Consider the following 22118-nt stretch of genomic DNA (forward strand, 5'->3'; position numbering starts at 1 on the left):
AACATGATTTGGTACAAGTAGTCTTTAAAAATTCCAAAACTTGCATGATGTGTTGTTACTCATGATGGAACTAAGTGGACTGTAATGTGGAATTAAATATTCACTGAATAGAACAACCTACATTAAAGAGTAACTAGAAAACTCTGCCATTTAATTTTTAGTTCAAAAGCAGAAACTACTAAGATTTATATAAATTAGAAGAAATAGTAGGATTAGATAAGATTAGTGGGTCAGAAGTATGCAGAAATGCAGGATAATTTGATACAGCATGATATTTAAATTACAATAAAATCTTATGAAGAGTAGAAAGAAATATGACAGTTAGTGACTCCCTGGGACTAAAGTAAAAGTTTGTGTGGCTTATAAATAAGCTTGAGTTGAAACTAGAGCATAGAGAATTTTCCATGGATCTTTATCCTCTAGCTTCAAAAAGTTTAAATATTATTATTGACTGATTTCTGTCATTGAGTGTGTGTGTGTGTGTGTATGTGTGTGTGTGTGTGTGTGTGTGTGTGTGCAGTGTGCACAAACATTTATTTGGGATAGTCTACTACAACTTTGATCTCATCAAACCACCTACAATTGACTGACACGATTTTGTCAAGGCTGTCTGTGTGACCATGAGTTTGTAAATACCCATTGGAGCATGGTAATAAATACCTTTTACACTTACATGTAAACACACACAAACTTAACGTACACACACGTATATAAATATATATATATATACATATATAAAGAAAAACTATCCCTCATTCATCTACATATATTTTGTCTTATTACATTCCATGTTTTCTGTTATTTTTAAAACTGCTTGAGTCTCTGTGTGGCAATAGATGTAGAACTGTTCATGACTAAAAGCAAAAGAGCTATATAAAATAATTGCCTAAGACTTCTGAAATACAAGCAACTCTGATCTACTTAAAATTCAGGCAGCTGATAAGCTACAAAACCTCACATAGCCTTAGGGAAAAAAAAAGAAACAAATTCAAAACCTGTGCTGAGCTTCTACGAGGAGCAAGGCATCAGAGTATATGAATTTCCATTTAGTTATCACAACTTGTAAAGCAAGTGTTTCATCTAAATCTGTAGAAAAGAACGGTGAGGTTCAAAGGCAGTAAGCCATTAGTTCTGGCAGAGAATTTGTGAGATTAAAGCCCAGACAGAAAGGCTCACACATCTGATTGTGAGGCTATTGACAGTACAAAATTAAATTATGAAGACTACTGCAGTTAATAATTTAAAGAATTAATGCTTTTATGGAACAAGTTGCATTTCAGTACACATTATCGCTTTTCAGACCAGCTTATGATCTCAAGTAACTCTACAGTCTATCCTTAGTTATTTACAGATGAGAAATAAAAGTTTTTAATTCAACTGACAATGGTTTTTAAATGAAATACTGTTTTATTAGTTATGCAATAAATTCAATTGGAAACAGAAAAAAAAAGGTAGGCAAATAATAGGTGGAAATAGAGAAGAGGTAGCAAGCTGTGGGATCAAACCGTCGGGGACAGAAACCTTTTATTTAATGTTATAGTTGTTTCTCAGGCTCTCGGAACCCTCTGCAATAGCACAAGCTCCGGGTCTTACAAGCCAGTAGGGGGCAGACAACAATTTCTGATATCTATGGCTGTGGCCTGGCTCTCCTTGTCTGTGAGCCGGTTACCTAGCTCTAGCGTGGATGCGCTTCCTTAGCAACTGGTTGCCCTGGGCGACAGGAAGACGCAGTCCAGCGGACTTATCTTCCTAGCAAGTTCCTAGCACCTGCTTGTGGTCAGAGGCGCCAGTGAGCTATGTCGGAGATCCTGTGCCAGTGGCTCAACCAGGAGTTGAAGGTGTCCCGGACCGTGAGTGAGTGACCATAGCCAAGGGGCAAGCAGATGACGGGAGCATAAGGGCGCGCTGATGGAAAGAGGCCACCTAAGTGGCCAGCAGCGCCCCACAGTGCGGGCTAGCACTCCTCAGTGCTACCTAGCCTCCCTGGGGCCTTCTTATTCATTACCCGTCCTCAGGCAGTCTTGGTCCTCAGAGTTTCTGACCTAGTCCGTATTCCTAAGAAAAGCTTAAGTTCGACGTACTGGTCTGCTCCTATGGGGAGAAGACATTGCTTCTGTCTGTAGTCTGACCCTCGCTTTGCTTCCGTGCCAGAGAGGGTGTGCTTTCGGGAATTACAACTGTTTTCTGTGTTTCCTCCAGTATAAATTGGATCCAACCGCACTCTCCCTGTTTAACAGCAAATGTAGAAGTGGTACCATTTACTTTTTCCTCAGCTAACCTTATGGCATGAAGCTGTACACAAAGCTCCTAAACTCTTACGGCCCAGGGAGTTACAAACACTTCAGATTTGGTGACAACCAAACACTTCCAAAGCCAGCACTTCGCTGTGATCTTCCTCCTCTTCGGGGAGAGGGATTATTGTCTCTTCATTAGGAGCTCATTTTCAATTGCTATGGATTTTCCTCCAGGCAAGACGTTTTCAGAACTAATTACTTCAATCTGACTTTCGAGAGGAGCCCTTGCCTCTCCGGCAGCAGCCATCAATGGGAGCAGTTGCCAGTTTACAGCCTTGGGTCAGACCTAGAACTTGCTGGATCAGTAGTGTTTGTGCAGGGGTGAGATATCTCCTACCAGCCCAAGGATCTGCAGCGGAGAGCATCCCAAGTTAAATTTCCTGAGACATAAATATTAGATCGTTATTTGCCAAACCACCTCCACCCTGCTATAAGCAATAACAAATTCTGTCTTGTCTGTCTCCTCGTGCCTCTGTTTCTCTGCTCAAATATGAGGCCAAACTCAGGACAGTATTTAGCATTCAACATTTCTTTTTCCTCTCTCACCATATTGTCCAAAGAGGCAGTATCTCGCCTAAAGTTGCACTGTTCTTGGACAACAACTACACATTTCTTAGCTTAAGTTTGTTCGTTTATTTTATAATGAGATCCACACCATTCCCTGAAGTCCATAGGACCCTTGCAGAGTAAAACACTTTTGGAAAAAGTAAATAAAATTATCATAAACATGAAAACACTAGATGTTGTTATAATACTAATAATTATGAGTAATTTGGGTTGGAAAGAAGGTATGACTTCATTCTGTGAAGATTAAAAGCCTGGAGACATTTTAAATAAAAATTGTAACACCACAAGCTATGAATGGAAAATTCCCAGCATCTATTTTCCTGCAGTATAAATCTGGAACTTGTTAGCAGAGACACCCCACACTAATTTCATTTTAAACATCAGCAATACAGCCATTTCTGAATCCCAATTGCTACAAGATGTCTAAGTAGACAGCCTCTGATGTAGACAAATTATGCCATGTAAAGGGCTATCCAGAGCGCAGAGAGTATATTCAATTGTGTTTGTTATTGAGATGGCTTTGCTGTGTACCTGAGGGAACACACTGATTCTTGTAGATGCCTTTTCATTAGATAAGCTGTTCCGTGGGTGTGTGGGAAGATTCTGAATAATTTGTAAAACTTACGATATAAAGAAACAGTGTAAGTTGAGGAAAGCAATTTTGTGGTTTCTGGAAGAGCTGTGTTAAGAGGAAGGAATTAGAGACCAGACTTCCTGGCTCTAAATCTCTTATTCACTGCTTACTAACCTGTAGCCTAAGTTCACTGTACCTAAACACAGCATTTATGATGACACTTTATCAGTATCAAGGTTAAATGACATAATACATGTAAAGCATTGAATAATGCTTGGAACAGGCACAGTGAGTACAAAATATCACTTGCATCTTCAGTCATCTTATAAAGCATCAACATTTAAGGATATTGAAGAAAGATCTATATTTCTATGTTGATTTTGGTACAGAAACCATCTGAACAGTCCTAAGCATATTAATAGATGCACATCTTTTAACACTATGTTTTTGTGTACCATGGAATACTGTGCAACTACTGAACAAATGGGATAGCTATTTTGACATGGCAGATTTTTGTGTATTTTTGACAAAAATGTTGTAGTTTAATGTAATTAGCATAATTATGATTTTATCAAATATAACATACATATACAAACATTCACAGGCGTTGGGGAATAGAGCTTATACACTGTGATGTACTGAATTGTTATATACACTGAATATAAAAGTTTACATGTTTGTAAACTTTTACATTGTTATTTATACTAACATAAATGAAAGTATGTACAGCTATAATCTAGAATGTCAGTGCTGGCTACCCTGAGGAGGCAGGGATTTACATATTTCTTTCATGCTTTTCCATTATTTAGATTGAGCTTGTTTTGCTTCACTATAGTACTGAAATGAGAAATTCAAAGTGTGAGTCAAACTTCATGAAAAATAAGAGGAAAAAACTTGAGTTAAAACATGTATGCTTTTGCAATGAAATATTTTTTGAGATTTTAAAAAGTTATTTTCTCAAATAAAATATGTTAATTGAAATAACAAGAAAGTTGTTATATTTATATACTTATAACACAGACTATTACACTAGTTTGGTGTTTAAAATAAGCATAAGAGCAATGTCTCAAAACTAAGATGATAATGAGACTATTTGGAAATTGGTTAGTGATACACATTTAATAGAATGTAGAGCTAGGATACAAGCCTAAATTTTATTTTTTTACTTTTGCTTTTAGGTACTCTATTTTTTATTAGTGTTTACAGTTAAGAGTATCTATCTAGTAATATCTGTTGATCAAGCAATCTATCTTCCAAGCATTCATTTAAACTCACTTTTAAGGGTTATCATCTAATTGGTTTGTGTGTGTGTGTGTTGAATTTTAACTATTCAACCTCTCAGGCAAGTTATAAGATTTCAAGACATAAGTCAATTCCCAGATGGTTAAACAGCAAAGGTAAGATTATTCGTGTTTGATAGAGTGGATCAGTCCAATCATTTCTTGTGAAACACACAAACTAGGTGAGGTTGCCATGTAAGTGCCTTGATAATGCTAAATAATATGTATTTGTTTGGGAGATAGCCAAAGTGAGTTGATTCCAGATCGTCATGAAAGCTAGGTCCCGAGCTACTCTGTTTATCAACAGTAGAGAAAGGGTATTCCAATAATCTCAATGGATCATAGTTACCTTCCACATGAGCAAGTGGTAGTGCATGTTCTTGGGAATCCCTGCAGAGCTTGATTAATTTTAAAAGAGGGAGAGTCCAATCTAGTCAAGAAAACTTAATAGCCTTCAATATGCCATATTTAATTTAATCATTTTCCCAGGATCTCACCCTGCTTTGAGTTTCTGTCCTGGTTTCCTTCAGTGATAGACTATGGATTTGGAAGTATAAGTCTTTATAAACCCTTTCCTTCCCAACTTGACTTTGGTCATGGTGTTTTATTATAGCAATAGTAACCCAAACATGGCTTCAAATTCTTTGCATAGAGCAGATTAATCATAAACATAGTGCATGTCTCTTGGATTCTGACATTGGGTAAATTGAAAAATCTAAGTAAATTGATTATATGTATCTTAATTTCATCTGTGGTCATAAAAATTATAATTAATACTAATAAAGGCACAACGAATGGAAGGCTGCATTCAGTAAACACATACCTCTATGTTTTCAGAGCAGAAATGGGAACAATAATCTCTAGGTCTTATTTTTCTTCCCAGTGAAGTCATGACTAATGTGTATTTGGGAAGATAACAGGTAAATTATTAATGATAACAGGTACAATGCTGGCCAGTACTAGATATTTAGTCAACATTATCTTAACATTTTTCTGTTTCTTGCTTTAAAATGGTGCCCAGCATATTTCCTGACACATAAAATATTCCACAATAACATATGAATGAAACAAAAGTAAATCATGATTTTTGATCTATTTGTGTCTTAAAAGGAAGCTTGAACATTTAAAACCTCAGCTTTCTGACTGATTTTACTAATTTAAGCAAGTTTTTTAAAAAAAAGAATTCTATGATACCAGTCTTTGTGGATTTTATAATATGGGGCGACACTTTCTTAGAGGGAGAAGGCCATCAGACGATGCATTATTAGCAAGTTAGCACGGTACATAACTCCCTGGCACACTCAGAGGAAAACAAATTTGTAAATCAAATTGCTTGTCACAAATTAGAAATGATCTATTATCAGAACAATCCTAAAATGAAGCTAATGTTTGATTTATGATAGACACACTTTATCAATTTATTGAAGAATATAGAATTGGATTATATTTGCTTCCCACCCCACAATATTTAAGAAAGACACACTGTTTAAAAGCATTCTCTTTCCTCCTACAACTAAAAGCTCCTGAAGTCTCAATCATTGTACATTCTTCTGTTGTTACAATATATTGTTACATTGTCAATCAATATGCACAAAGAATATTGTTTACGTATTTTTAAATGTAGTTCAGTTTGGGGTTTTTAGAGATATTCTAAGATCATTATTAATGTGGGTGGGTTTTCACAAATGCCAATATTAGTCTTTCTATGTGAAATATTAGTAGTTCTTGAGAATTGCTTTAAATTATATGGGCAGCCTTTGCAGTCCATTTGGCTGGCTTTTTGAGACACAGTCTTCCATCCCTGCTTTGAGTAGCCTACAATGCATGACAGTCCACCTGACTTGGCCGCTATAGGCTAGGAGTACTGGCCTGCACCACCATGCCCAGCTGGTTATACATTTTTTAGATACTTTTGTAGGTTTATTTGTTTTTAATCTCAAGTTTTACTTTTTAAAATGGAACTATATAAATAGTCCTACTTAATACATATTTTATGATATTATAATTTTATTATGTTATAAAATAATATACTTATGCTAAAATATAACTGCCTTCCTGATGGTTCTCACAGTAGTACCTTTTCAGGGCTGTTTGAGTCTCGTGGGATCTACTTTCATAGAGTTAGTTTATTACTGCAGAGTTAACTTTTCTTTGGCTGGGATCCTAATGGAGAGATGTGTTCGGTCTCTTTCTTGTGTCTGTCTTAAGCACTCCCCTGCACCTGCACCACATGCCACGTTGTGATGCAGCCAGAAGGCCTTGGCCAGGTCCTGGCACCTTAGTGCAGAACTATCTTTTAGAAATGTGAGAAAAGATTTTAAATAAGTACCTGTCTTGTGTTGTTCTGCTACAATAACAGAAATTGAACAAAGACAAGAAATTATTTAATTCTTCTTTGTTGTATTAATACATAAATTAAGTCATATCTTCTTAGGGCTTGGTTTACAGCTAGGATTAATAAATTGGCTGTCCCTATGTCCCTTCCCGTTTAACAAAGTGTTGTTACACTACACATTTTCTGATATTTCAGCTTCAGGGACATTAAAAACCATATTGTTTCTAGTAGGCAACAATATATCTGTATTTCCAGCTACTAAGCAACAGTTTTCTTTATTGAAACAGAGAATCCTTTCACTAGACATCAACATAGGAGGTCTAAAACCAGATAGCATCCTGTGAACCAGACCTAAAGTTTTTTTTTAATTTTTTATTTAACTTTTATTAATTACACTTTATTCATTTTGTATCCCCCATAAGCCCCTCCCTCATTCCCTCCCAATCCCACCCTCCCTCACCTATCTGCATGCATGCCCCTCCCCAAGAGTTTTAAGACCTGAGTTGTGTGAAAATAATGACACCAAATATTTTCATCATTAAAATTCTATGACATGAAGGTTAAGATTTCATTTCAGATAATGAACTGTGAGAATTATGATAAAACCTTCCTTCAGTGGAGAAACTTGCAAAGGTCAACCCTCCTTATATCATCTTCATATTATCATATGAAGGAAAAAATGGTCAAGTTACTCCAGGCGAAAGCCACAGGGCACAGCTGTGGCTGGATGACCCTGGCTCATTGAGCGGTTACAAGGTGAGAATGTGTGCAGCTCCTCTGTGTGACAGTGTTAGGGAGGACTCAGGCTCCTGGTGGTGCTGAGGAGGGTTCTTGGAAACAGTGATTCACCGTGAATCCAATCCTTTCAAAGACTAGGAAAGTCTCTATATTTCTTAATGTGATAGCTAGCTACAGGGAGAAGCAGCAAGGAAGGAGCCAACGCTTATACTAGCCAGATTAGGAGAGGTTTGGTCACATTAGGGTTTTGGAAAGCTTCTTGGTTTTGTCTGAGTTCAGATACAGTAGTGGTAGGTTTGTTGTTTGATCTATGAGGACCACAATCCAGCCTTATCTGCAGTTATTGTGCTGTGAAATTGGTTATGCTCAACAGAAGAAGGCCAAGGTCTTCCTGTGAGTGCTTGCCAGCTCTAAATAATGCCAAGGCCCCATAGAAGCAGGCTGTTTCCCAGCTGCCAGAGTGGCCTTTGTCTCTTTCAAAGGAAAGTAAATTTGCTTGATTTCAGAGCATGCACTTGAGATGTAGACAGGGTCTTTGATCCCGTCCAAAAGATCTAAAGACCAGTGAGCACAAAGTGGCACAAGTTCCAGTCTTGTGTACAAACCAAAAGCCAGAATTCTTGAAATTTTGTCCTTTATTTCTTTTGTTGAAATAGCTGATAGGAAGTGTCAATGGGTTCTTTGATGTTTCTTTGTCTCATTGATTGCAAACAGTTCAACACTTTTTTTTTGTTGTTGTTAAAATCAATTGACTTTAGATGATTGACCAGGATGGTGAAGGTGTTATAGCATACCTGGCCCTAAGGGTGAGCTCATATCTGGGTTTCAGGGCAACTGTCAGATGTTTGCTTACTGAGCACTGAAATCACCTTTGAAGGAGTATGCTTGTAACATCACCACTGAAGGTCTGTTACTGAGTGTGTGTCCTGTATAACTAACATGACCCATCTTCTTAAATTAGAAGAGTGTGATGATGGCAATAACATTATCACTGAACACACAGTGGCTCTCTCATGACCTCAGGTACTTTACATGCAACGTCTCATTTAATTTTCAAGTAATTCTTTGTGGACTAGGTTCCATTCTCTTTTACATATAAAAAACTATGGCTGTTTAATTGGGTAAGGTTAAGCGGTACACACACAGACCCGGAATAAAACAAAGCCCCTCCCACCACCCTGAAGTGTGCGCGGTTTTACGTGTTTTCTCCAACTAGTGCAGGGCCAAGTTGATAGAGAATTACACAGCCATTTCACCTGCTGCCGGAGCCCAACAGACTTATCGCAGAGGACCACATTACAGATTTTTATCATGTGTCAGCTTCAAGGACGAGAACCAGGCCATGGCTGCAGGTGGGGTTGAGCTCCCACTAAACCACCTCGATCTTAGATGAAAGAGAGGCTGTGTTAAAGATGAAAAGTGCCCCACCACGTTCCTTATATTACCTGTTGTTCATTGTCCTGTACAGATTAATTTATGGAGGCGGTTGCTACGGAATTAGTCATTCTCCTTAGTGGGGAGAAAAACACAATAAAACAAAAGGGAGAGATGCTTGTCCTGTTTTTGTTACTATGTCTCTCCCTGACCTACCTTCTCCTTATGTTCCTTCCTTTCTCTTTGGCTTGTTATGTGTTGTTAATTGTGAACGGTGTGTTCACTTTTAATCTACATCTCCAACAGCCATGCTTTCCTTCCCCTTTCCTTTCTGCCTCATGTCTTGTGTGTATTTTTCCTGTTTGTTCCATTTTTGAACAATCTTTTTTTGTTCCTTTTACCACTTAATATATTTTTTACTCGTTGTAACCTTCTTGTCAAGCTGACACACAATAAAATCAAAGTCTGTTATGTATAAAAATTTGCTGTTCAATGTTTTATATTATGAATTATAAATATTACATAATATATATAAATTATATGTATTATATAAATTATATATACTATAAATTATTCTGACAGTGAAATAAATAACTGATTACTCTTTCTATGAGTTTAACTTTATCAGAGTTGCATGATTAGTATTTTATGCCATTTCAAAGGAAGTGAATTATGAGTTTATTTTTAAGTTTATCCTTTTTGTAGTAAATCCTTTGCTACCGACCATTTATCTGCTATATCACAGCTGACAGGATAGTATTAATCTGTATCCTAGTTATTTACAGGCTGACCTCCAAGCATTGGTGTGACATAAATAAGCACAGTGCAAGCTGCAGAGCAGAGCGTGAAGGAAGGAGACAGAGCAACCATTTATGAACAGAAAGCAATGTACTTTAAAATTTAACCCAAACCCCAAAAGCCTAGGACCTGGAAGAAAGATATATCTAGACTGACGATGTCTCTAGGCTAAATGGCTGATTAGAAAACTAAGAGAGTAGAGATTTTACAGAAAAGAGTAGTGAGGACACTCACAAGAAATGTGCAATTAACAATAGAGATAGATTGGCATCCAGGCCAGGGAACAGCTCGGGTGTGCATCAGGAGATCTTCAAGGGTAAAGAAAGTGACAACAGTGTGGGAGGGGATGATGGCACAGGTCTGACTACAGAGGAAGGAGCCTTCGGGATTTTATTAGCTTTAGGTTACCGAAGAATCATATCAGATGGCACCCATGACATTTAATGAAAGTTAACCCCAATCATCACAAGGTTCTTTGGTGGGGCCATTACAGTAAGGACATGAGGCACCTTGGTCATCAAGGACATTTCATGGAGGTAGTGTGTACTAGGAATTATGAACTGTCCTGCCAGAGGTGTCTTCTTTTTAAAGATGGTTTCTTAAGGACAGGTGTGACTAACTAGGAGCCTAAATCCATCAGCCTTGAATGAGCGTGTTCTGTGATGAATAACTTTGAAACAATGATCAAGCTTACTGAAGGCCACTGGTCACTGCTAGACTTGTCATGACTTTTTAAGGAAATGTCCTTAAGTAACAGACATTATCATGTTGGATCACCCTAAAAATTGGAATATTAAGTTCTGTGAGAAAAAAAATCAAGAATTTTTTTATTTTTTTTATTTCTTTTTCTTTATTAATTACACTTTACTCGCTTTGTATCCCCCCCCCAGTGGTTCCCTCTCTCCTCCCATCCCAATCCCTCCCTTCCTCCACACTCTGCCTGCATGCCCCTCCCCAAGTCCACTGATAGGGGAGAACTTCTTTTCCTTCCTTCTGATACTAGTCAATTAGGTCTCATCAGGAGTGGCTGCATTGTCTTCTTCTGTGGCCTGGTAATGCTGCTTCCCCCACAGGGGGAGGTAATTAAAGAGCAGGCCAATCAGTTCATTTCAGAGACAGTCCCTGTTCCTATTACAATGGAACCCACTTGGATACTGAACTGCCATGGGCTACATCTGTGCAGGGGTCTTAGGTTATCTCCATGCATAGTCCTTGGTTGGAATAACAGTCTCAGGAAAGACCCCTGTGCTCAGATTGTTTTGGTTCTGTTGCTCTTCTTGTAGAGTTCCTGTCCTCTCCAGATCAAGAAATTTTTATATAAAATTATGTCCTGGGGTCAGATGTAAAAATGCTTACAGTGGCACAGAGCGGGGCCTTTTGAATGGGTCACCTCATTCCCCTGCCACCACTCTCTTTGCACCTACACCTAAGGACATTTTAGAAGAAAGAATAAGAGAACACATCTGCATCTGGCTTACCTCCCTGTAAAAGTTCCCAGTTCCCTCCGTTCGCCTGTAGACCACACGATTTCAGTTTCCTCTCCTGCTGAATAGAATAGTGTCTGTTTGCACCACATTTTATTCGTCCATTCATCAGTCGGCGGGCAATTACATCGTGTCCATTAGCTAGCCTACTATGACTAGAGTGAGAATGTCTATGGCTGAGGAGCAAGTATCTGCGGACTAGGATGTGGGGTCCTTGAAGAATGTCAGGGAGTGACATAGCTGGGTTATACGGTAGACATAGTCTTAGAATTTTGAGGATTCTCCACACCATTTTAAATAGTGGCTGCACCCAGTCGGCAGAGTCGGCAACAGTGACTAAGGCTGTGCCTTTCCTCGTCTACTCACCAGCACTTGCTGTCAGCTTTGTTGTTGTTGCTCTGAACTGTTCTGACTGCAGGAAGAGGAACTTGCATCGTTAAGAATGCCAAACACATTTAAAGATTGTTCCTTAGGCATTCTTTGAGCACTCTCTGTTCTGAAATATTCTCATCATCTTGTTGCATATAAACTGAACATTGGTGACCGCTTTGAACCATGAAATGAGATCCCAGCTGTGGTCAGTAAGGGTTTTTTTTTTTTTTAAAGCACAGATAATTTTAGTAAAATTTCCACTAATTTAGAGGTTAAAATTAAATATGTATTTAAAGAAAAATAGATTACATTGCAATTGGACAGAATTGCTACAGCTATAGATTAAAGACATAGCTGAAGTATTTAGAGCATAGTTTCGTGGAATACCTTTATGGTTGTTTTAGATTAAAGTTATATCTTAATTGTATTGTGTTTTGGTTAATGTTACTTGGAAACAATTTCCTACTTTTAAAAAATGTATTTATCATTAGCTACTGGTTTGTCTTTGGAGATCTTAATGTTTATTGTTAAATCTTTTACTTTGATTGTTAAGAGATGTTCCTATAAATATATTCAAGACATTGTGTGTTTATGTTTTGTTATGCTAGCTTGATTATATATACATCACACGATAACATTGTGTTTACTGTTATTTCAATGTTTTAAAATTCAGGTCCCAAGTCATTTGCAAAGGCATTTTCTAATGGCTATCTAATTGGAGAAGTTCTGTGCAAGTTTGAACTTCAGAGTGATTTTTCAGAGTTTTCAGAGAGCAGGTTAGTAAAGTTATTCCATCCTTAAAAAAAAAAAAGTCAATACTTTTGTTGTCTTAAGAATCCAAAGGAGAACAACAAATGTGTTTGAAACAAGAATGCTTCGGAGGAAAGTCACATTTTAATTTCTTCCAGCCTTAGGCCAGATTTCTCCCTGCCATTTTTGTTAATTCAATGTTCTTCTTTTTTGTAATTTTTATTTTTTTATTTTATGTGTATGAATGTTTACCTGTATGTCTGTGAACTCCATGCACACAGTGCCCACAGAGGCCAGAAGAGGGTGTCAGATCACCTGGGACTGGAGTTACAGCTGATTGTGAGCCACCGTGTGGGTGCCGGGACTCAAACCCAGGTCCTTTGCAAGAGTGGCAAGCACTCTTAACTGCTAAGCCATCTCCCAGGCCTGATTCTTCCTTCAGTAAAGAGAAGAAACAGAATGCAATGTAGTTTTCTTGGTGAACAGTAGTAATATTATTTGTGTTTTTAAAATATATAGTACACTTAACTATTAATAAAAATACACAATTTTGTCTTAACAATAATATTGAAGTATAATTTTAGGCTGTAATTCATCACTTGCAAGTGTATGGCTCAATGTGACTGGGTGTTTTTTTGTTTCTTTTTTATTATTATCATTTATTACAATTCATTCAATTTATATCCTGGCTGTGGCCCCCTTCCTTCTCCTCCCAATCCCATCCTCTCTCCCTCTTCTCCCACTATGCCCCTCCTATAGTCCACTGATAGGGGAGGTCCTCCTCACCATCTATCTGACCCTAGCCTATCAGGTTTCAGAACAACTGATTGCTTTGTCTTCCTCTGTGACCTGGCAAGGCTGCACCTCCCAGGGGGAGGTGATCAGAGAGCCTGCCACTGAGTTCATGCCAGAAAGTCCCTTCTCCCCTTACTAGGGCACCACTTGAAGACTGAGTCTGTGGGCTACATCTGAGTCAGGGTTTTAGGTCCTCTGCATGCATTGTCCTTGGTTTTACTATAGTTACTTATTTGTGATACTCAGGCCCTGGTGCCTGAAAGCTTATTGTCTCTGGATTAACTTGTTATATATGGTGCTTACCAAAGGATTCAGAAAATGGGCATATTTATTTGGCTTTTATCACTTTGGGTGAATTTTCAAGTCTCATCTATGTGCCCCTTTCTTCATTACTATTTACTTACTGGTAATGTTCAATCGCATGAGTATGACATGCCATATTTTGTTTATCAGTAGATATTTGAGTTTTTCCAGTGGGGTTATTATTTATTATGGATATTTTATTGTGCATGGGTATGTTCTTATTCCTCTTGAGTATTTATTCCTCTTGACTATATGTTTAGGAGTGCTATTTCCGTGATATATATATGTGTGAATATATCATATAGAACATAAATTAATATAGAAGAAAGCACCCATAAGCTGTTTGATAAAGCAACCACACCATTAAAATCTACAGTAGCTGTATATGGGGTTTCAGCTTCACTATACTATCAACATTTGTGATTATCTTTTTTCATGTCTTTATGAGAAATAGATTTTTCAAGCAATATATTCTGATTATAGTTTCTCCTCCACTTACTTCTCCCAGTTCCTCTCTCCCTCTCCTCCCATTATAGCTGAACTTGTATTGCATTGTGAATTTAAATTGTATTTCTCTGATTTCTAATAATATTAAATATCTTTACATTTGCAAGTTATTCATTTATTCATCTTCACTGATATAATGTCTATTTTGATATGCTACCTGTTTTTAAGTCTGCTTGCATTTTCATTGTTGATCTATGTTATTTTCATATTCTTCAGTAAGTTTATCAGATAAATAATTTGCAAATATTTTTCTACTGTGTAACTTAAATTATAACTTAGTTGTGATGTCCTTGAGATATATTTCTTTTTCATTTGGTTGAATTTCAACTTAAATATTTTTGATTACTTGTGGATTAGTTGTACTCATTTCTTATTTTTTTCTTATTGTCTTTTTCCTAAATAATTTCAGCTAATGTATCTTTCAGGTTTTTTTTGTTTTTTGTTTTTTTTTTGTTTTTATCTTTTCTTCTGTCCACTTAAACATGTATTTGAACTCTTATGGTAAATGTCTCATCGCAGGATAACTCCGAGTCTTGGTCTCTGCTAACCACACTAGCTGGGCTGAATTCCCGTAGTAACTCTAAACTCTGAAATTCTATTTGGTTCTCATTTTTATACTTTTTATTTCTTATTGTTGAGGATTTCTCCTCATTCTTTCTTCAAATTAAAAAGTTGTTTCTTTCAGCTTTTGAAAATATTTTAGTATCTATTTTAAAGTCTTTTGCAGGCTTTGTCAGGGAGTTTCTGTTGAGTCTTTTTTGTATGTGTGGACCATTCTTTATTGTTTATCTGCATGTGTGATAATTATTAAGCATTGGACATAGAAAATAATATAATGCATTGTCCTAGTTACTTATCTGTTGCTTTGAGACAGCACCAGGGCCAAGGCAACATTTAAAAGAAAAAGGTTATTTAGGCTTAGAGTTCCATTCTGGCTGCGAGTCTATTACTATCACAGTAGGGAATATGGAAGCAGGCAGGCCTGCAAGCATGGTGCTGGAGTAGCTAGCAGCTGAGAGCGCACATCTTTACTTACAAACAAGGAACAAGCAGGCCTAATTCAAAATTGTGTCAGTCTTTTGAAACCTCAAAGCCCAGGATTTATGAGGGATATTTCATTCAAAGTACCAAAGTGCTAACTCAGATTTCCATATTTTTGGCTGTAGTTGCTATCTGCTGTTAATGCAGTTTCAGCTGCTTTTTAATTTTTTTTTAATTTTTCTTTAGTGACTTTTGGGGACAAATTCTGTAAAGTCTCTATTCTTCAGTGGATGTGGTACCTATATCCTCTACCAGATAATGTAGTGATTAGCTAATGCACACTCTGAACATGTTTGCCTTTGATGAGTGATTCTGTGTAAGGGTCTGTCGAAGCACATTTTCCTTTGGAAATTTCCACTTCTGCTTTACTCACTACTTGCTGTGTTGGTTTAGTAAAACGTTAACCCAGAGAGAGATGTGACATATTTAAAATTCTCAACTCTTTTGCGGAACCCATACTCTCATACACACATAAATGGCCTTATAGATCGACACCCAGGAACCATGAGAGCTTCAGGCTCAACACATATCTCATTCTTGGATCTTTCTAGTTTTCAGAAGGCTCCTGTTTGGCTCAGCTGATAGCACCAAGAGAGGCAGCTAGAATCTTGAACACGTACCACTGATTATTTGAAATCTATTCTTATAGAGATAAAGCAATATCTTCTTTAATCACACACAAAAAAAAACCTTTACACAATGTATTTTGATGGTGTTCTTCTCACACCCAACATCTCTCGGGTTTGCCACACCAACCCTACTTTGTGTCCCTTATTTCTCTTAAAAACAGTAACAAAAGAGCACATACTAAAAAGACATGGTGTGCCTTTTGTGTCAATTACTGCTGAGCGTGAGGCCTGCCCTGAAGTATGTTTGACGTACCCTGTGTCCCTCAGTTGAAGCAAACTGATTTTTCCTCTCTTAGCACCTATCAGTAGCTTCTTGTTAAAGTGAGACTTTGTACCCACTTCCCTTTCTCTGTGCTAAGAGTTTGTTGTGTTGGACCTTGTGTGGGTCTTGTTTTGTCACAGTGTCATATGAGTTCATATGTAAACTTTCATCAATGTCTTAGTTTCCTTGCAGTTGTCCACAATCTCTGGCTCCCCACTCTTTATACAACCTCTTCAGCATGGATCCCTGAACACTGAAGGGAGGGGTGTAATAAAGAGAATCAAATTGGGGCTGAGTGCTTCAAAATCTCTTGCTCTCTTGACATTAATTATTTATATATCTCTGTATGAATTACCATTTACTGCAAGAAAAGAATCTTCTCTCTTGAGGGTTAAGTGATGCTCTGGTCTATGGGTGTACAAATAAACCAGCCAGAGTCATTTTATTGCTGTGTCCATTTAACAGAAAAATAGTAGGGAGTGTTCCCTGGGCTCGTGACCTAACTAGCCTCAGGTTCTTGGCCTCATTAATGGTGTCAGGTATGAAAACTATCTCACACAGTGGACCTGAAATCCAATATAAAATCAGTGGTTGGTTACCTCTATAGTATTTGTGTCACTAGTGCACCAGTAGGTACATCTTGTGGACACATTCTTAAATCACTGAACTTTGAATTGTTGCAAGCCCTTGTCTGATTTCTAGTTTTCACAGTTCTGAAAAGGTGACTGTGTGTGCGTGTGCGTGCGTGCGTGCGTGTGTGCGAGTATTAGAGATGAGGACGAGCTCAGTTCTCCTTCCATTCCTTAGGAAGAGTCTACCTTATTTCTTTGAGTTGGACTCAACCAAGTAAGCTGGGATGCTTAGCTATCAAGCAGCAGGGTCCCTCCTGTATCCATTTTCCTAGCACTAGAATCACAGGTGTGGAGGACCACATTCAGCATCTTTACTTGAATTCTGAGAGTGCAACTCAGATTCTCATGCTCGCACAGAAAGCACTTCACCACCCATTCCCCCTCCCCTTCTTGCTAGCACAAATCAGTGCTGACTTGACACCTCCCCTCAAACATTCCTATAATGAAGCTGTTCTGGGCCAAGTAGTATCTGATACACCCTGTTCATAGGTGTCTCACTCCTTCATCAATCTAAATTATACTAGCTGTACTGGAAAGAGTCTATGGCATAACAGAAGCCATAAACATATTTTCATACCATTAAACTCTTTTGTAGTGTTCCTTTCTAGGTTATTACTTAAGCTTCTAGGACATAGGGATATTTTAATCCATGCTATGTCACACAATCTCCCTCAGGGGATGTTGTTCAACATTTTCACAGTTCTCCTCAGCTACTTCCTCTGCCTGATAGTCTAGCCTTATATCCCTTTTGTTTCCACCTTTACATCCACTAATAGAAGCTGGATCAGCCTCCTCTGCATAAGAATTCCAGAACTTCTTTCATGCTCTCAGATAATCTCATACACATAGGCTACTCTATGCTTACGTGCATATAGCCAGATTTCCAATTCTTCTGTTTATCATTTTATGCATGTTAGAAGCTCATATTTCACAGTTACATATTTTTGCAATGTTTTCCTTGGTGCCAGTTTCTTTGTGTTTCAAACATTGCATCGTTAGGTATATCCTGTTCCTTTTATGCATCTTGAGGGTATAATTGGTCCAACTGCAAGTTTACTGAAATTTCAGTCATTTGGCAGGGGGGATAGTGAATTAAGGAATGTTAAAGTCTCTAGGAAAATTCTAAGAGGGTACACATTTCAAACATCTTACCCACTAATAGAACTCTAACTGAAACTTGTCTATACATACAGCATGTGTTTTTATTCTATCATATATTGTCTTAGTTACTCTTCTATTGCTGTAAAGAGACACCATGACTAAGGCAACTTGGAAAGGAATTTACTGGAGATCACAGAGCTTATATTTTGATACATAGGCATGAGGCACAGAGGTAGAAGGAGCAGGAGGGGTGAAGGAAAGGAGAGGAGAGGGAGGAAGAAGAGAGGAGAGAGAAAAAGAGAGAGAGGGAGAGAGAGAACTAAGTAGGAATGCTGTGGGCTTTTGAAACCTCACAGCCCACCCTCAGTGACATACATCCTCTAGCAAGACCATACTTCACAGTCCATTCCAAATAGTTCTACCAACTGGAGACCTAGTATTCAAATAGCTGAGCCTATGAGGGCCATTCTCACTGAAACCCAGACATGTATCTTTGCATATTATCATTATTTCACTTTCTCCTTGAAAACCTCTAATTCATTCTCAAAATACAACTAAAAGACCACCCTTTTTAAAAACCTCTTAATTTTACAAGCAGTCTTAGCTCTTGTCATTTTTTCTGTTCCAATGAGAAAGACAAACAGGGTAGATATAGGAAGAGGGAGAAAACAGGACAGGAGCCTACCACAGAGGACCTCTGAAAGACTCTGTCCTGCAGGGTATCAAAACATATGCAGAGACTCATAGCCAAACTTAAGGTAGAGTACAGGGAATATTATGAAAGAAGGGGGAGATAGAAAGACCTGGAGCTCCACAAGGAGAACAACAGAACCAAAAAATCTGGGCACAGGGGTCTTTTCTGAGACTGATACTCCAACCAAGGACCATGCATGCAGATAATTTAGAACCCCTACACAAATGTAGCCCATGGTAGCTCAGTCTCAAAGTGGTTTTCCTAGTAAGGGGAACAGGGGCTGTCTCTGACATGAACTCAATGGTGGCTCTTTGATCACCTTCCCCCAAGGGTGATCAAATAAAATTTGTAAATTATATGCTGCTAATAACATGAAGTTATAGGTCTTAGAAATGACTTAATTTTAAGAATAACTTGTCTATCTCTGGGAACATGAAGGGACGGTGGAAATATGGTGGGAACATGGTGGCAAGTTATTTGCTTTAAAATGGTGTTAGTTTTGCCAAAGCAGATTAGTTTAAAGGGAAAATAGCAAATACAGAAATATGTTGCGGAGGGCGGCCCTTCTCATGTTGAGAGAAGGTGTGTGCTCTGTGACCTGGTGGCAAGCAGCAGAGGAGACCTAAGTCCCTTAGCAAACAAAGACTGCAAGCTGACGGCAAGGAACCTTCTCCCAGTGCTCATTCCCTGTTCCCTCAGAGGTCACAGTTTACATCATATGCTCTGTCTCTAGAGCACAGATGTCCCAGCTGTTTCTCTGTATTCACAAACAAGAGCGGATTCTCCTACTGCACTGTTTGTGCACACGCCCTAACAATCACAGATTTCCTGAGGTCCCTCAAGTTGCGTTCCTCAATGTTTGATTGATTGGGAATTTAGAATATTCATTAAATTTTCTAGAGAGGATTATTATTTTATCTTTGTTAGTTGGGCTAATTCACTAACGCCATTTTAAAACCAAAGCAGAAGCCAGACTAGAATAGTAACAGTCAAACGCTGCATTCAGGAAGCTGTTTAATACAAATGAGAGGAGGGGGGTTAGTCCTTAGAATTGTAGGACTAAGCTTTGAAGAGAATTGGAAATTATTCGTGATGGGTTTTGTATTCCCTTTTCTGAATTATGATGTCTCTAAACATTGAAATCCAACACATGACACAACCTAAGTGTGGATAGATACCTCCCAGGCCCCATCTTTCTGAATATGTATGGTGGGGAATGTACAGATGAGACTCCACGCACACTTTTTCACAATCAACTCAATTGCATGGCAGTTCTCAAGTCTGAGGAATAACTTTTGGTATGAACTTTGATTACAGTCAGGTATACTCATTATTCTTTTTGTACTAAAGAAGGAATTTGAATCTTGGAAGCTAAGATCAGAAGAATCCAGGCCGAAGCCTAGAACTGATAGATGTGTCTGGAGTGATGGCAGAGTTACAACAGTTGAAAAGGAATTGAATAGCTCTAGTCTTCCATCACCAGATTCAGTTCATTACTAACAGTCAAAGACCACTTGAGATTTCTGAAGCAACATCTAATTTTATTGCCTTTTATTCAAATATATTTCTTGTTAACGATGGACACCTAAAAGTAATGACTACATCTAGCTCATTTTTAACACTTCAAGAATTTTTATTTAATTTTTTTGTGCATGAGGTTTTTTCTGTATGTATGTATACAACATGAATGCCTGGTGTCTAAGGTCAAATGATAGCATGTAGATGCCCTGAAACTGGAGTTAGGGATAACTGTGAGCTGACACCTGAGTGCTGGGACTCAAGCCTGTGTCCTCTGAAGTCCAGCTAGTGACCTCAAGCTATCTCTCTAGCTTCTTATGTCAATACATTTTTTTACATTAATTAAATTTAATAAATAGGTAGGCATTCAGTAATATGGTTATTTAATAAAATGCTGAGGAGTAAATAAACAAGTTCATTAGTTTCTTAAAGTGTAAGGTTATGTTTAATTTAATCATTAAAAATAATAAAATTTCAAAAGATAGACTTTTGCACTTCAACAATCAGCATAAACCACACACTGAAAGGGTAACATAATAATTTAATTAAATGTTATTGAGAGATTCTGAGAGGATCATTGTTAGACTTGTCAATGGAATAATTAGGACTAATTTAGGTAACTTAATGCAATGGACATTTATACTGCAATTTTGCCTTTAGAATAAAATGTAGATTTCAAAACTGTAGTCATTTTATCTACTCAGCAGCATACATTTGGCTGTCTCTTTCTGTGCTTACTTCCTATACATAATTTTATTGTCAATTTACAGCATTAAATAGAGAAAATTAATGAATTTTAGCTTGCTTCTTCAAGTAAACATGACGAATGGGGGGAATCTCCATGCCTTTTCCTTACTGAGCTATTTAGAAAAAGGAAGTAATTAAGAGTGGTTGATTAATTCATGGCATCGTATCATAACAGTATTTTTGACGTTTGGTGTTTGCCTCTCATATGGCATTGGTGTATAATTGCGAACATATCATCACCTTTAGGGGTTCAACTGCCAAACTGAACAATTTCTCCCGCTTGGAGCCAACCCTTCACCTGCTGGGTGTGCAGTTTGATCAGAATGTGGCTCAGAGCATCATCACAGAGAAGCCCGGAGCAGCAACAAAACTTCTCTATCAACTGTACATTGCTCTTCAGAAAAAGAAGAGATCTGGGCTGACTGGACTGGAGATACAAACCATGCAACCCCAGACAAACGTGAGGCTCCAGGCCCTCAAAAGCGAAGCTTTCCGAGAGGTGAGTACAGAGTGAGATCCAACAGGCCTTCCCATGGGGAAAGGCTGATGTGGCGAATTGCCTGAGCAGTTGTAGGTTTGGGGAAGCTCCGCTGAGCGGCTTGTGTTACCAGCCATCCTGGGTGTTATCTCATGCTAATGTTTTTAACCTGTTCATCTACCCCTGTTGTCTCTCTCCCTGTCCATTCCACCATACAGACACTTTATCTAAGTCTTTTCCTCTTTCCCGGTACTTTTTCCTCTTTCATTTTTGAGATTAAATATAATTATATCATGTCTCCTTTCTTTTTCTGCCCTCGAAAATGTCCCTCTAAAATATTCCCTTGCTCTTGTCTAAATTTATGCCCTCTTTTTCATTAATTGTTATTATGTGCATATATTTAGGGATATATATATATATATTTATATTTATATAAATATATATATCCCTAAATATATAAATATTTATATTTATATTTATATATATATATAAATATATATATATATTTAGGGACTATATATATAGTCCCTAAATATAAACTGTTTAGTATGACTATATACATTCCATTAATTTCTATGCTTGCTCTTTTCTCCTCCATTTCTCCTGCTACTGTGTTGGCTCAGATTTCCTTAGCGGCAATTGCAGCAACATGCTAGAATGTCTCATGAGCATTAGAGGATGAAGCTCTTTGGTACAGACGCCTTCTGATAGATTATATAGATGATAGATATAGATGATACAGATATGTGTAGATATAAATAGTCACATATTTAGAGTGAGGATCTTTGGTACAGACTCCTCCTGAGATTATATATATAATCACATACATATATAGAGAGAAAGAC

The 22118-nt window shown here is 37.7% G+C and overlaps 1 protein-coding gene across 1 annotated transcript in view; it reads left to right on the forward strand.

The window, feature by feature from the left end:
- Positions 1–1693: 1693 nt before the first annotated feature.
- Positions 1694–22118, forward strand: part of Spef2 (sperm flagellar 2) — a 194739-nt gene continuing 174314 nt past the window's right edge. The window contains 3 exon segments of the mRNA XM_060380473.1: positions 1694–1854; positions 12490–12592; positions 21042–21294. Of these exon segments, the coding sequence (XP_060236456.1) occupies positions 1797–1854; positions 12490–12592; positions 21042–21294 (414 nt within the window). The 5' untranslated portion in view covers positions 1694–1796.

Source organism: Meriones unguiculatus, chromosome 3 (assembly GCF_030254825.1).
Source record: "Meriones unguiculatus strain TT.TT164.6M chromosome 3, Bangor_MerUng_6.1, whole genome shotgun sequence".
Lineage (NCBI taxonomy): Eukaryota > Metazoa > Chordata > Mammalia > Rodentia > Muridae > Meriones > Meriones unguiculatus.